This window comes from Vipera ursinii (assembly GCF_947247035.1).
Source record: "Vipera ursinii genome assembly, chromosome: 8".
NCBI lineage: Eukaryota > Metazoa > Chordata > Lepidosauria > Squamata > Viperidae > Vipera > Vipera ursinii.
The window spans coordinates 26,330,964-26,344,210 of NC_139519.1; the positions used below are offsets into that span (position 1 = coordinate 26,330,964).

The following is a 13,247-nucleotide window of genomic DNA, read 5'->3' on the forward strand; positions in this document are numbered from 1 at the left end:
CTATAGTTTGTTGACCTGCATGGTTGGCTCAGTGGTACCTAGATGAATTAATTGGATCAGGGCTGAAGGACGCCTTTTTATGGCTCCTGGAGATTCCAACCCAGAGGAGGCAAGCTTCCCAGCCCAGGCACGGGACCCTGCAGTGGGCCTAACTCGGGCCTCTCCGCTGTCAGATAGCACAGCTGGCAACAGGTGGACTCAAAAATCCAATTTTCTCTCTAGGTAGAAAGCTCCTTCCCCTTCCCCGCTCCGCTCCAGGAAGGGCCCCATCCGCAACGGCAGGGACCCACGCACCGGAACAGTTTCCAGCGAAGAGGAGGCACCAAGGGCTGTGTCTTGGGCGCCCGCCCTCCTCCGCCAACCCGGCTGGGGGAGCGGGCCTTGCTCGACAGCCTCGGCTCAGAAGGCTTGGGCGAAGGGGCTCCCGGCGCGGCCGCACGTGCTGACATCACAGGCGTAGGGAGGGGAGGGACCTCGTCCCCGCCCGGGCACGTCGAGCGCAGCCAGCAGCCGCCCGCCTTTCCTCCCGGCGCGCGCCTGGGTCTCCGCTTTCGCCTAGCGCCTGCCTTGTTCCCGGCTGAGCGCGGCTATGCCCGAGCCCCTGGCACGCCCAGCCCCTGCCAGCTGCGAGGGGACGCAGGCTTGAGCCGCGCCACGGCCTGGAGGCAGGAGACGCCCAGCCTGGTGCGCGGGTTTTCCCTCTGCGGACGCCGCCTGCCCGAGAAGGACGCCCGAGGGGAAGGTAGGAGGCGGGACGGGAGGAGTAAAAACGGCCGGGACCGACGGCTTCTCCCCTTCCTACGCTCGGCCGGTCGAGGGCTCCGTGGCTGGGTGTCCGAGGAGTCCTGCGTCCGCTCTGCAAGGGGAGGGGGCCGGGGACAAGAACCCTCGCGGCTCCACTGAGAAGCCGCTTCTGGGCACGTGCAGGCCGACCACGGTCTGCTTGTTGAGCACAGCCGGGCGGCCAGGGGCGGTGGACTGGCCGGGCAGGCGACTTTTCCTCGGGGGAGGGGGAAACGCTGTTCTTCCGCACCCCGCCCTTCTGGGTTGCCGATCGCGGCCTCCGCCGGCGGGGAGGCGGCACGCGTGGGTCTGTCTGGCGCGGCCTCCCGCCCAGGCTCGCAATTGGTTTTCCGGTTGCCGTGTCAACTGCGGGCTGCTACGGCACTCTTGCCGCGGGGTTGCCTGGTTACCCCGCTTCTCTCTCCATGGAGCGCGGGGACGCCTCGTCGGGGCTGCCCCTCCCCGCCCTTCTGCCGCCCTTTCCTTTGGCCGGCGGACATCCGCGCGCTCCTCCCCGCGACAGCTGGGGCGCCGCGGCGGACTTTCGCCCGCCCCTTGGACTCGCGCGGCTCGGGCCTGGGGAGGTCCTTACTCGCGGCCCGCGGCCCCCGCGCCACGACTCTCGGAGACCGGGGCGAGCCTCTCTGGCGCGCCCCGCCTCCTTTCGGCCAAAAGGGCTGCGAGCCCCGGCGGGCAGCTTGGCGGGCGGGGCTCGCTTTGTTTACCGGCGCGGCGGGGCGGGGCGGACATCGGATGGCGCGTCCGAGCCGCGCCCGCCGCCGTCACGCACAAAACATCTCGGGCAGCCCCCCTTCCGATCCCGGCGCAGGCGCAATTTTGGCAATGGCGGGTGGGGGGAGAAGGCTGGCTGCGTCGGGCTTTTCGTTCTTCTCTTCTATATTTGGGAATAAACACCGTCCCCCTCCTCCCTCCAAACAGTTGGGAAGCAGCCGCGGCGCGAGGCGCCCACCAGCCAATTTGCTTGGATGCCTAGCTAGAAACGGGGGGGGGGGGTTGTTTCGCCGGGCTCCGGAATGAAAGCGAAGGAAGGACAGGCGCCGCCCTACGAGGGGGCCCAGAGGGCGCCTGGAGGGTGGGGGAGAAACTGTCAAGGTCGTGCATCTCTGCCCGGCCAGAACTCTCACTTCCACCAGGTGGGCTTGCAAACATCGTGGGGGGGGGCTGTCATTAGAAGACCACAGCCTGAAGGCAGTTGGCCTCAGTGACGAAGTGAATGGATGAGAGCCGGGCCTCCTCTTGAGACTCCTTTGGACTTCACCCATGGAAATGGCTGTGGGGGAACTCAGTGAGATTTCCCACACCCTCCCTTCTGCTAAGAGGCTCTTGCTGATGAGAGATGCACTCGCTTCAGTCATGAATGGCACTCTGGCCTCTTTACCTGTGTCCAGAGGACCCCGCAACCCACCAGCTGCCACAATTCTTGAAAGCACAGTATGATTCGGACCCTTGACCTCTGCAGCACTGCCTGCTGGACAAATGGGAGGGCAGCTCTTTTCTGGGGAAGGGTGCCTCCACCAGGCTGATCATCCACCTGGTTTTGAAATAGTTGCATGTGTGCAGCAGTTAATGCCAACTGCATGATAGATTTTTAATCTGCTTTGTGATGGTTCTGTGCATTGGCTTAAGAGGGCTGTTTGGTTAGGGACAGGCAAGGAAATGCATCGCTGCCCCTGGGTTGGGAAGCCACCTTTCTGGGTCTGCCCGTTCCCCAAACAGATTTCCCTGTCTAACACTGCTTCTTGGCCCAGTGATGGTCGTGATCCAAAGAGAGTCAGGTGCATCCATCTGGGTTACAATACTGTGGCAAGTTCCCAGACACGACTGATTGTAGCTTATTCAACTCTTGCAGTTCAGTATGTTCAAAGATCCCAGTCCACTGGCTTGCTCAAGACAATCATGGTTAACAAAACAGTACATGGCTTTTTGCTTTGGTCTTGAGCTGGTTGGCAGATAGATAGATAGATAGATAGATAGATAGATAGATAGATAGATAGATAGATGATACTGTAGATAGATAGATACTGTAGATAGATAGATAGATAGATAGATAGATAGATAGATAGATAGATAGATAGATAGATAGATAGATAGATAGATAGATAGCTAGATAGATAGATGGATCAAGCTGTTGTATAATGATTTTTTCCCTTGCTAAGACCCCTGTGCTGGTCTGTATAGGCGGATTCTATCATTGATAACAGCTCTTGCCAGATAGCAGAACTCATGAAAAGTATCTTTTATCATCCAGAAATACCTTTATTTGCATGCAGAGTAGATTACAGCAGATGAGGTGAATTAGATGATAATGCATGATATTTTCAAGGTCAAAAGACAGTATTGACTCACAGTGTCTGCACGTGTGTCTGCCAGTTATGGAGGAGGAGAGTCCATCCCAGAAAGGGGAGGGGTGTAAGGCACATAGGAGAAGGAGGAAATAAGTCATAGGGAAGGAGGAGTTGGCTGACCAGGTCAAGATAGCATATTATAATTTCCCCAAACAACCACGTGGTGGCAGCACATAGATAGATAACCTTTATTGTCATTTTTTACTGTGGGCACAATGGCACACAGTATGGTTGCCTCTCAATGTGAGAATGTATTCTAGGCCACAATCACTTCACATAGTGAGGGGGAGAAATTTATCTGGATGAGGCCTTGTGGCCTCGCTATCCATGTGTCAGATCAATTAAAATGGGAGAGAAACTGCTGATGAGGATTTTGGTGCCTGAATGATCAGTATGTAAGGAATTTTCCTGACTTCTATAACGTGGGAGGAGAATTTTATTTATTTATTTATTTGTATCTTGATTGTATTTGTACATATATTTTTACAAATGACTCAAGATGATAAACAAATCCAACATATCTTCCTCCTATTTTTTCCACCAAAACCACTCTGTGAAGTGAGTTGGACTGAGACTTGCCCAAAACCACCTAGCCAGCTTTCATGGCTAAGACCAGACTAGAACTCAGTCTCTTGTTTTCCAGCCTGGTGCCTTAGCCACTAGACCAAATTGGCTCTCACTGAGGACCAAAATGGTTAAAAATGTGTGCCAATGTGGCTGTGAGAACCATTGGTTGCTCTTGTTCTTCTTTCTGGCATTGGTGGGGTAGGATGGAGGCCAAACAGCCACTGTTTGAGGAGGAGGCGTTCTTCTCCCTCTTGCTCAGACTCCTGCAGTGGAGTCTCCTGTCCTCTGCCCTGAAAGGCCTTCAGATCTTGCTCCCCAAACCCCATATAGCTTTGAAGCCTCTGGAACAAGACCCTGAAAATGCTTCTCTTGGTTGGTTTTGGATCCTTCTGCAGGATTCAAATTGAGTCGGTCACTGGGACTAAAGAGTTATTCTTCCAAGCTTTCAGGCTTGTGCTGGAGCCCATCCCCAGGGCTCTAAAGACACACTGTGGAGAGAGAGAAGTTCACGAATGAAGGCAAATCTACGTCCCAGAATAACGTTGCAGGATCCAATCTGGATCAGTCACTGGGACCAGAGGTTCAGTCTTCTGAGCTTTGGGACTCCTGCTGGAGCCCCTCCTGAGTGAATGTCTCTCTTGCAGCTTTCAGCTGTTCTCTGCGTGGGGTATTTATATGGTGCCTGTGTTTTTTCTGAGTTCCCTGAGGAAGCCCGAAAGCTTGGAAGAACAAACCTTGGATCACAGTGACTGACTCAGATTAGATCCTGCAACATTATCCTGGGACTGCTACATTGGCTTTCATTCAGAGGTTTCTTCTCTGCCATGGTGGCAGATGCCTTCCATTCCTTCTAAGGGTGGATAAGTTACCCAGATGATGCTGGAGCTCTCAGCCCCACCTCCTGACAACTGGGGTTACCTGGGAGGTCTGGCAGCTCAGCAGGGCCTCTGTACTTAGAAAAGGCATTTGAGACCTGGCAAATAATTTGCATTCACCTGTTGAGGTGAATTGTCAATTTTTTTAGCAGGTGAGGTAGCAAATAGATATTTTTGTACCTGCCTATTCTAGGGGACAGATGAAGAAAAAGGAACATGTAATACAGCAGAGGAGAGAATTCTTAATGATTAATTCTGGTATGCCAAGGAGAACCCCTGTGATGTTTCATTTATATGGCTAATGGCGTGGTTCCCTTCCCTACCTCTGTTCTGAGGAACAGATTCTGATGGTGGCAATCAGTGTGTGGGAATATAGGCCTTTTTATTTATTTATTTTTATTTTTATTTTAATCCCATTTATATCCCACCCTTCTCCGAAGACTCAGGGCGGCTTACAATTTAAGCACAAACCAATGTGCTTAGCAATAGCCTTCATTCTATGTATATGCCTGCTTATTAGGGCTTTTGCCCCCCCCCAAGCGGCATTATTACACAGTCAGCTTATTGCCCCCAACAATCTGGGTCCTCATTTTACCTACCTCGGAAGGATGGAAGGCTGAGTCAACCTTGAGCCTGGTGGGACTCCAACCTGCACTAATTGCAGGCAGCTGGTGTTACTTAAGGAGGCATTAGCCCACTGCTCCACCAAGGCTCTAGGGGAGGAGCCCTGGCTGCCATCGAGTAGAATCACTGGCTGAAGTTACGCCAATAACCCAGTGTGGATTAGCTTAGGGCTTCGCATACTTTTTACAGAAAAGACTGTGAAGGTTGGCTTGGTGTTCAGTAAAGATGTGACACACAACACTGTTTTGAATGTTGTTTGTTTAATCAAAACGTGTTTATTACACGTAGTCCTTGTTTACAGGCCATGCATTTGGCAACTGTACAATGATGCTGAAAAAAATAAATTCGTACCCAATTTACAACTATTTATGACCTTCACAGCATCCCTGTCTCGTGATTTCTATTACATGCAGTACACAACCTGTGTTTTTGTTTTTGTTTTCCTCCCCTTGCGGAACTTCTGATGTGTACCAGAGAATAGTCAAGCATCCCAGTGCTCCAGGGAGGGGGGAGCAGGGTAGGAGGCAAGGAAAAGCAGAAGGTGGGAAGCCAACTCATCTTGCCTTTCACATTCCCAGTCAATGATTTCCCACACAGCCACCTCTTTGCTTAGGATTAGGGTGATCCCACTAGGGCTGTTAAGTGAGGACTACCTGTAAGAAGTTGATGAAGGTCTGGTCACTTCTGGGGGTCCTCAAGAATTACAGTAAAGGGTCCCCAAATGTTCTGTTGTGGCTGAGCTGGAGCCATTTGGAGCAGAAGCCGCACCCTCCCAGAAAGCTCTGCAGTCCCCAGGCAAATAGCCTGGGCTAGTTTTTCTCAACCTGGGCAATTTTAAGATGCAGGGACTTCAACTCCAGGAATTCCCCAGCCAGGAGTTGAAAGTTGTTGGGGTTGAGAAATGCCACTCTAGGCTGATACTCGCTGATCCAAGGACTTTCATGAATTGGTCAACCCTTTTTTGAAGCCAGAGAAACTGTTATCCAGCATGACACCTCAGGGTAGCAAATTCCAAAATTTAATTATGTATAAAAAAAATCTGAAAGTGAGATGGGTGGTACCTTTATTTGACAAACAAATAAGAAATAAGAACATCCTCTGAAAATTTTAGCTTTTGTGGCAGTCATATTTACACAGCCCATTATTTTTCCCAAAAAAGTAGTGCATAGATTAATTCCAACATTAACATCGGACGAACAATTGAACACTATATCAATCAAACTATCAAATAAACCAACAATAAACAGTCCAACCAAAGAACCTCTAAGACTGCTCCCACCAACACTGATAGGGCAAGCCACTAGAACATAAACCTAGAGCAAATTGCATTCCTTACTAGTGCTGATGTTACCTAGTTTGGGTAATGAAACAACTGCAAGAAAACAACTCCCTCATTTCAATCCTGAGCTGCAAATATTCCCTTTACTGATATATGCAAAATGTTGTGTTGCCTGCTAACTCTTGTGCTGCAGGGACTTGGCAATAGGGAAGGGTGGGTCAGAGGAATAATTGAGCAATTGAAGGTTGTTGCTGGATTCCCCATCACCACCTATGAAATGCGCCCCAGAGCTACTGCCTCAGCCCCATTACGCAAAGAACACTTACTGGAGGCCAAGGATAGAAGGAGCCACATACTTTTCAGGCAGTCCCCCGTGCGTGTGTGCGTGCGTGTGTGCGTGCGCACTTTGGGAAAGCCCTTGTGCCATCCCCTTCCTTGGTTATCTTGCAGCTGCTAAAGCTGCTGTGCTGAGCTGTGGACTGTACTTTGGGTGGGGACCCAGAGGCAGGCAGGCAGGCAGGCAGGTAGGCAGATGGAGGAGCAGAATCTGCTTCTTGCTGGACTGAGAAGTGACCTGGATCTGGAGAGAAGTGTCCTCTGGAGGACGCCTCTCCATTTGTAGGAATCTCTTCGGGGGGGGTGGTGGCTCAGGTTTGGGTCCCTGCCTTGCTGAGCCAGGAGACTTCTGCGGGTTGAGGCCAAGTGAGGAATGGTGGTTGGTGGGGAGACCCCCAGGCCCACGGGAACGGCAGGAGAAGAAAGCCGGGTGCTCTCCCTGGACCTGGGATTCTCTGTCAAAAAACTTGGGCAACAGACTTCCCTCGGCCTGAGCTGCAAACCAGTCTGTCTTGTCATGATGCAGCTAGGCTGGTTTCTTTGCAAGAGAAGATGGCACGGAAGTGAGCTTTGCGAACAGATCACAGTTCTACAAGCTGCAGATGATCCGAAATACAGTCCCCACATGCAAAGTGCAGCCTGGATTGTGAGGAGGTGTTGGAAAGTCGTCCTGATATTCTGAGCCCAGGAACCCTGACTACTTCTCTCCTCTCCTGGGTCTCTGAGAAGTAGGTCCCCGGGCTGCCTGATGTGCTCTCTTTCTGTCTCCTGCAGCACCGCCACGATGGGAGGCAGCCTGCTTTTTCTCTGCTCTTTCCTGATTCCAGTGATCTTGGCAGAGGGTATGTAAAGCTTGGGGTGGGGGCACGTCGCCCCCAGGGTCTGTGCCTCAAGCTACTCTTGTGGCAACTGGTGGGGAGGGGCAGATTTGGGTGGTTTCCTTGCATGTGCTGTGAAGTCAAAGCAGCAGGTTGAGGTCCAGGATCCAGCCCACTCTGTCTGTGCTAGGCACATGAGGAAGAGGACTTGCTCCCTCCCCCTCCTTGGCTGCCCACAAAACTGCCACATTGTGGATGTTTTGTTTGCTCTTTCCAGAGACTGAGCAAGAGAAAGAAAAGGATCCCTTCAACTATGGTGAGACAAATATCTTTATTTGAGCCTCTCCAATATTTCTGAGCATTGCTGCCTCTTTGGGACTGCAACCCCTTTGGTCTTCCTCGTTCCTCCCTCAGACTACCAGACCCTGCGGATTGGCGGCCTGACCTTTGCCGTTGTTTTCTTCACACTCGGCATCCTGCTCATTCTGAGTAAGTGAACGGCACACATTAAGGGCAGGAATGCCATTTGCCCAGAGACTGGCCTCCCTGGAGCAGGAAAGGAAGCCAAGGGGTGATGGCCTGCCTCACCTGGCGAAGGTGAAGCTGTGGCAAGAAGGGGAAAATGTTTTCAGCCCCCCCCCCCTTTGTCCACACGAAAAGAAAGATGGAAACAGGAAGCAGCTGACAGCTACATCGCCTGGGCTGGTCTGCCCAAGTTGGCTTTGTGGGTGAGGCCAGAAGGTGCCCCTGGCTTTGCTCAGGAGGTGCCCATGCCAGATTTGCCCTTTCTTGCCCAATGGAAGAGGAAGGCCAATGGTTTGTGCACAAGGCAGCTGCTTTTTGTCAAGTCCCCTCACTGAGCTCAGCATCTGGCCTGCTCTGCCATGGTGGGAGACGTTCCCAGGGTGCCTGGAGAGTCATGGCCAGAGAAGGCTTCTCCAATGTGTCCCCCGCCCAGAGCCATCTCCTCTTGCTTCACTCTGCCGTGTCTTTTTCCCCAGGCAGGCGATGCAGGTGCAGCTTCAACACGAAGGCCAGGTGGGTGAGGTGGCATTGCTTCCTGGCTGCTCTTCTCCCCGTTCCTCCCCCCCACCCCAGGGACTGGGAAGGTGGTGACCCCTCCTGTCTGCTCTTGCTCTGCAGGGCTCCTGGTGATGAGGAGGTGCAGGCTGAGAACCTGATTGCTTCAAATGGTAAGGCTTGGCCACACCCTGCCCCCCTGCAGGAGAAGGTTTTCTGGCCCTGGAAGGGGACAAAGGTTTGTGGGGTCTGTTCAGTCTTCAACTTGCCACCCCCCACCACCACCATCCTTGTGCCCTGCCCTCAGTGCCACTTGCTGGAGCAGGTGGTGAGCTTGGGGTTGAAAGAGTGCTGCATTTGCACAGAGGGTGGTCTGGCCTTCTCGAGGGGGCTTCCCTTTTCCTGTGGCTGGGGGGGGTGCTGGGCCCACCAGAGCGGCCCTCCTTTATGGGCCATGCATCAAAGGTGTCCTTTTTTTCCAGCAGCACCGCAGAAAGCAGAGAACTGAAGCAAAGGTGTGCAGGTGAGTTTTCAGAGGAAGGAGTATTTGGGGAGGGGAGGGGTTGAATGGCAGAAACGGAGCAAAATTTGCCAAACTGAAAATTCAGGGACTGACCTGGGAAGTGGAAGAGGAAGAGCTGACTGTGGAAACCTGAGTGGACAAAGACAAATAGAAGCCTCGTTTCTGGGCCTGAACTTTTTGGGAGATTTTCATGAAAAGTGATCTTTGCTTTCTCTCAAGAATGGCTACAATTGGCAAGCCTTTGTTTTAGATGTTTAAAGCCAGACGTACCTTTGTGTGCTGCACAGGGTCTTTCTGCTTTGCCACAGCCTTCTTCTCTTCTTCAGGAAAGGAGAGCTGACACTGGACCAGTGGATCCCAAATGCAAACCAGATGAAGTGACATAGAGGTGATGGCCCCTGGTCCTCTAAGGGAATGTTGACATTTTGGTGTCCATGTTGACCTGTGTCCTGGAAAATCAGTCCTCTGCTTAACTATTCCCCACCAAATCCTTGTTTGATTGCATAATGTTCATCTGTCATTACTGTGGTTGTGGCCTTGATGTCGTCCTTGTGCAACTATCTCCTCTGTGCTCCTCCCTCTTCTCCCATGCTGGTTTGATATTCTGACCCTCCCAGGAGAAGACCTGGCTGCTACTGCCTTGGTGTGCACAAAGATTGTGGCTCCCCCACCCTCAGCTGAAAGAAGAGGAGGGGAGGACAAGGTCTGTGGGGAGGGACCAGACTGAGACAGAGGAAAGGGAGTCCAGGAATTTGGTGGTGTTCAGTCTTGGCAACAGCAGCCTCCCCAGCCTCGTCCTCTGGCCCATCTCCTCCCCAGGTGGTGCCTGGGTCCCTCCAGAAGCTGCTTGTCAGCAAGGCCATACTGGTCTGTGCCGTGTCTCCGAGACCAGCCAGCCACAGGGCGTTGGAATAAAGCCTTTGGAATAGGAGGCCTCTTCTCAGAAGTCTTCACTTGGCTCCCCAGGAGGCTAAGAGGGAAGTCTGGCAGTGTGCTTTCTTCTCTGGTGGAGATCTGCGGGGGTGGGGAGGTCTTGTGAGCTCTTTTGCAAGGCCTTCATGGGGTGGGGTGATTCCTGTTACCATTGACTTGATTTGGATAGGGACATAAGTTCTGCCAAGTTCTCACCCCTGTGTGTTGCATTACAATATCCTGCAAGATTTGGGTTCTTATTCTCAAGTGCTTGGCAGAATTGGCAACAGAATTCCACTCAGGAAAGAATGAGAAACTCAATTCCAAGATGGTTTCCATTGGAAGTCCGGAGAGGAGCAAAGGCCTCTTCCAGATGAGGGTGGGAAGTGGGCTTGGCCTGACCTTAATGCCCCATTCCCCAGCCCTAGAAAGCGCCCCCCCAAAAGCTTCCCTGGTTACTTTTCATCTTCTGCGGCCACCAGTTGAGAGCAGAAGAGGAGCCAACCCCTTCCCTTCCTCCCCCTCCCCCTCCCCTTTCTCCGCCCCTTCCCCAATGTCTTTACTGTGGTTGCCACACCTTCTGTGTTGCCACATGACTCTATTATCTCTGTAGTGTGCAGTAGGTAACAACCATTGAAAATATCTGTGTACAAATGTTGTAATTCCAAAACTCAAGCCATGGTTGTGCGTTCACTTGGTGTAGGCTGTCCTGCTGTGTGGCTATGATAAAGGACTCCCACATGTTTGTGCTGTGTCTCAATTCAAGAGAAGCATCAAATAAAATATTGTTTCTATTTCAGTGCCTCAGTGATCTCCTGCGGTGCATGAAGGGTGCTTAGGAGGGCTCCCTGAATAAGGAGTTGTGTCTCTTGCACGTCTGGTGCGGTGTTCCCCCCTCCCTTTTCCTGCTTGCAAAGGAGAAATGCAGCTGGGGAGTCTCCTTTTCTGTAGCAAGGACTGGTTATCTATCTACTCTATCGTTCTCTCTCTCATACATACACACATCTCTTTCATCTCATCTATATCTATCGTATATCATCTATATCTATCTGTCTATCTATCTGTCTGTCTGTCTATCTATCTATCTATCTATCTATCTATCTATCTATCTATCTATCTATCTATCTATCTATCTATCTATCTATCTCTCCTATCATCAGAAAAGGCTAAACAAATAGTAATGTTTACAAGTAGACAACCACCCCATTTGCCAGTCACAGAAGGTGGGAAGCAGAGCTTGGGAGGGGCTGCCCCCTTCAGATGGGATATCACCAGAGAGCACAATCCCACAAAAGCTGGACAAAAACACAAAGTGTGGTAGGGATTGGAAGGGTAGAGATTTCCTGTCTCTAAGCGGTGGAAAAGCCATCCAAGGGTGTTTCTGGCTGACTTTCGGGAAATCCTTCCTCGTCTTTCTGGGGTTGTTGTTGTTAGCTGCGAAGTTGTGTCTGACTCATCGTGACCCCATGGACAATGTTCCTCCAGGCCTTCCTGTCCTCTACCATCTTCTGGAGTCCATTTAAGCTCATGCCTACCGCTTCAGTGACTCCATCCAGCCACCTCATTCTCTGTTGTCCCCTTCTTCTATTGCCCTCAATCTTTCCCAGCATTAGGCTCTTCTCCAGTGAGTCCTTCCTTCTCATTAGATGGCCAAAGTATTTGAGTTTTAGTTTCAGGATCTGGCCTTCTAAAGAGCAGTCAGGATTGATCTCCTCCAGGACTGACCTGTTTGATCGCCTTGCAGTCCAAGGGACTCGCAGGAGTCTTCTCCAGCACCATAGTTCAAAGGCCTCAATTCTTCAGCGCTCAGCCTTTTTTATGGTCCAGCTTTCACTGCCATACATTGCAACTGGGAAGACTATAGCCTTGACTATACGCACTTTTGTTGACAGGGTAATGTCTCTGCTTTTTAGTGTGCTTTCTAGATTTGCCATGGCTTTCCTCCCCAGGAACAAGCGTCTTTTAATTTCTTGGCTACAGTCCCCATCTGCAGTGATCTTGGAGCCCAGGAAAATAAAATCTCACTACCTCCATTTCTTCCCCATCTATTTGCCAGGAATTGAGAGGGCCGGATGCCATGATCTTGGTTTTCTTAATGTTAAGTTTCAACCCAAGTTTTGCACTCTCCTTCTTCACCTTCAACAAGAGGCTCTTTAGTTCCTCTTCACTTTCTGCCATTAGAGTGGTATCATCTGCCTTTCTGGGGTACACATTGCTTTAGTCTCCTTTAGGAGTTATACTGTAATGACAGAGCAGCAGCCGGACAGCAAAAAGCATTTGCTGGCACCTGAAAGATTTAAGTGGATTATTGCAGATGTTTTAGAGGATCACAAATGATGGAAAAATAAACATGTTGGAGAACTTCAAAAACCACATGACTTGGTTGCTAGGTTATTAAGACTGTTCGCAAGTAACATGGTATCTGTGCCTGCACCCCACAAGTTTACAGCTGATTGTTTTAAGCCTTTCTACACTGCTACAGCAAACATTTACAGCCATGAGCCAGTGCCGGAAATCCTTCCATTGGAATAGGAGCCTCGCCCAGGTGCTCACCCAAAAGGTTCCCCCAGTAAAGGGCCAACCAAGATGGAGGCTCCAAGGACAGTGCAGTGGCCTGACTCTGCTGGCCCTTCCCTCTGGCTGCCTCACTCTACTTCTCCAGGCCAGAGAGAGGGGATGCTTTGGCTTCTGGGGTGGGAGACTGCTCCAGCTGTTTGGCTCTGGGGTACCCCAATTGCTTCATTGACAGGGAGACCAGGACTGTTTCCAGTCTGGATTCCATTCACTTCCTCCTCCCTCCTCCACTGCTGCAATGTGACACCATGGCCATGGGGAGCTCACATGGCTGCTCCTCAAAAGAGGGTGGGCTTCCTTCCACATTCCCAGTCTGTGAGACAGAGATCAGCCTCAATGCAGACAGAAAGACCTGTGTCCAAAGATCAGGACTGAGTCCTCTGATCATTCAGGAGTGGGTGGTGGTAGGCAAGAGATGGGAACCAACTGGACCCCTTATTTGCCTCCTCTGCAGCTGAACCTCTCCCTTAACCCAAGTGCCAATTCTGGGGCCGACAGCCACCCAGGCAGCAGGATGGAGCAGAGCAAAATTGGGAGAGCCTTGGGTGGTCCAGGCCTTGGCCTGTGCCT

At 51.6% G+C, this 13,247-nt stretch overlaps 1 protein-coding gene across 2 annotated transcripts; it reads left to right on the forward strand.

Annotated features, from left to right (window-relative positions):
* LOC310643810 (FXYD domain-containing ion transport regulator 6-like) lies at nucleotides 1-10,870 on the forward strand. Of its 2 annotated transcripts, none has more exons than XM_083368393.1 (8): nucleotides 1-742; nucleotides 7,605-7,672; nucleotides 7,926-7,964; nucleotides 8,063-8,137; nucleotides 8,650-8,686; nucleotides 8,792-8,841; nucleotides 9,154-9,191; nucleotides 9,518-10,870. In XM_083368393.1, the coding sequence occupies exons 2-7, from the start codon at nucleotides 7,615-7,617 to the stop codon at nucleotides 9,174-9,176; spliced, it is 282 nt and encodes a 93-aa protein (XP_083224519.1). In that variant the 5' UTR covers nucleotides 1-742; nucleotides 7,605-7,614; the 3' UTR covers nucleotides 9,177-9,191; nucleotides 9,518-10,870. The 2 variants fall into 2 exon arrangements, with proteins under 2 accessions (XP_083224519.1, XP_083224518.1); XM_083368392.1 differs by having other exon boundaries at nucleotides 5-742; nucleotides 9,151-9,191.
* Nucleotides 10,871-13,247: the final 2,377 nt, after the last annotated feature.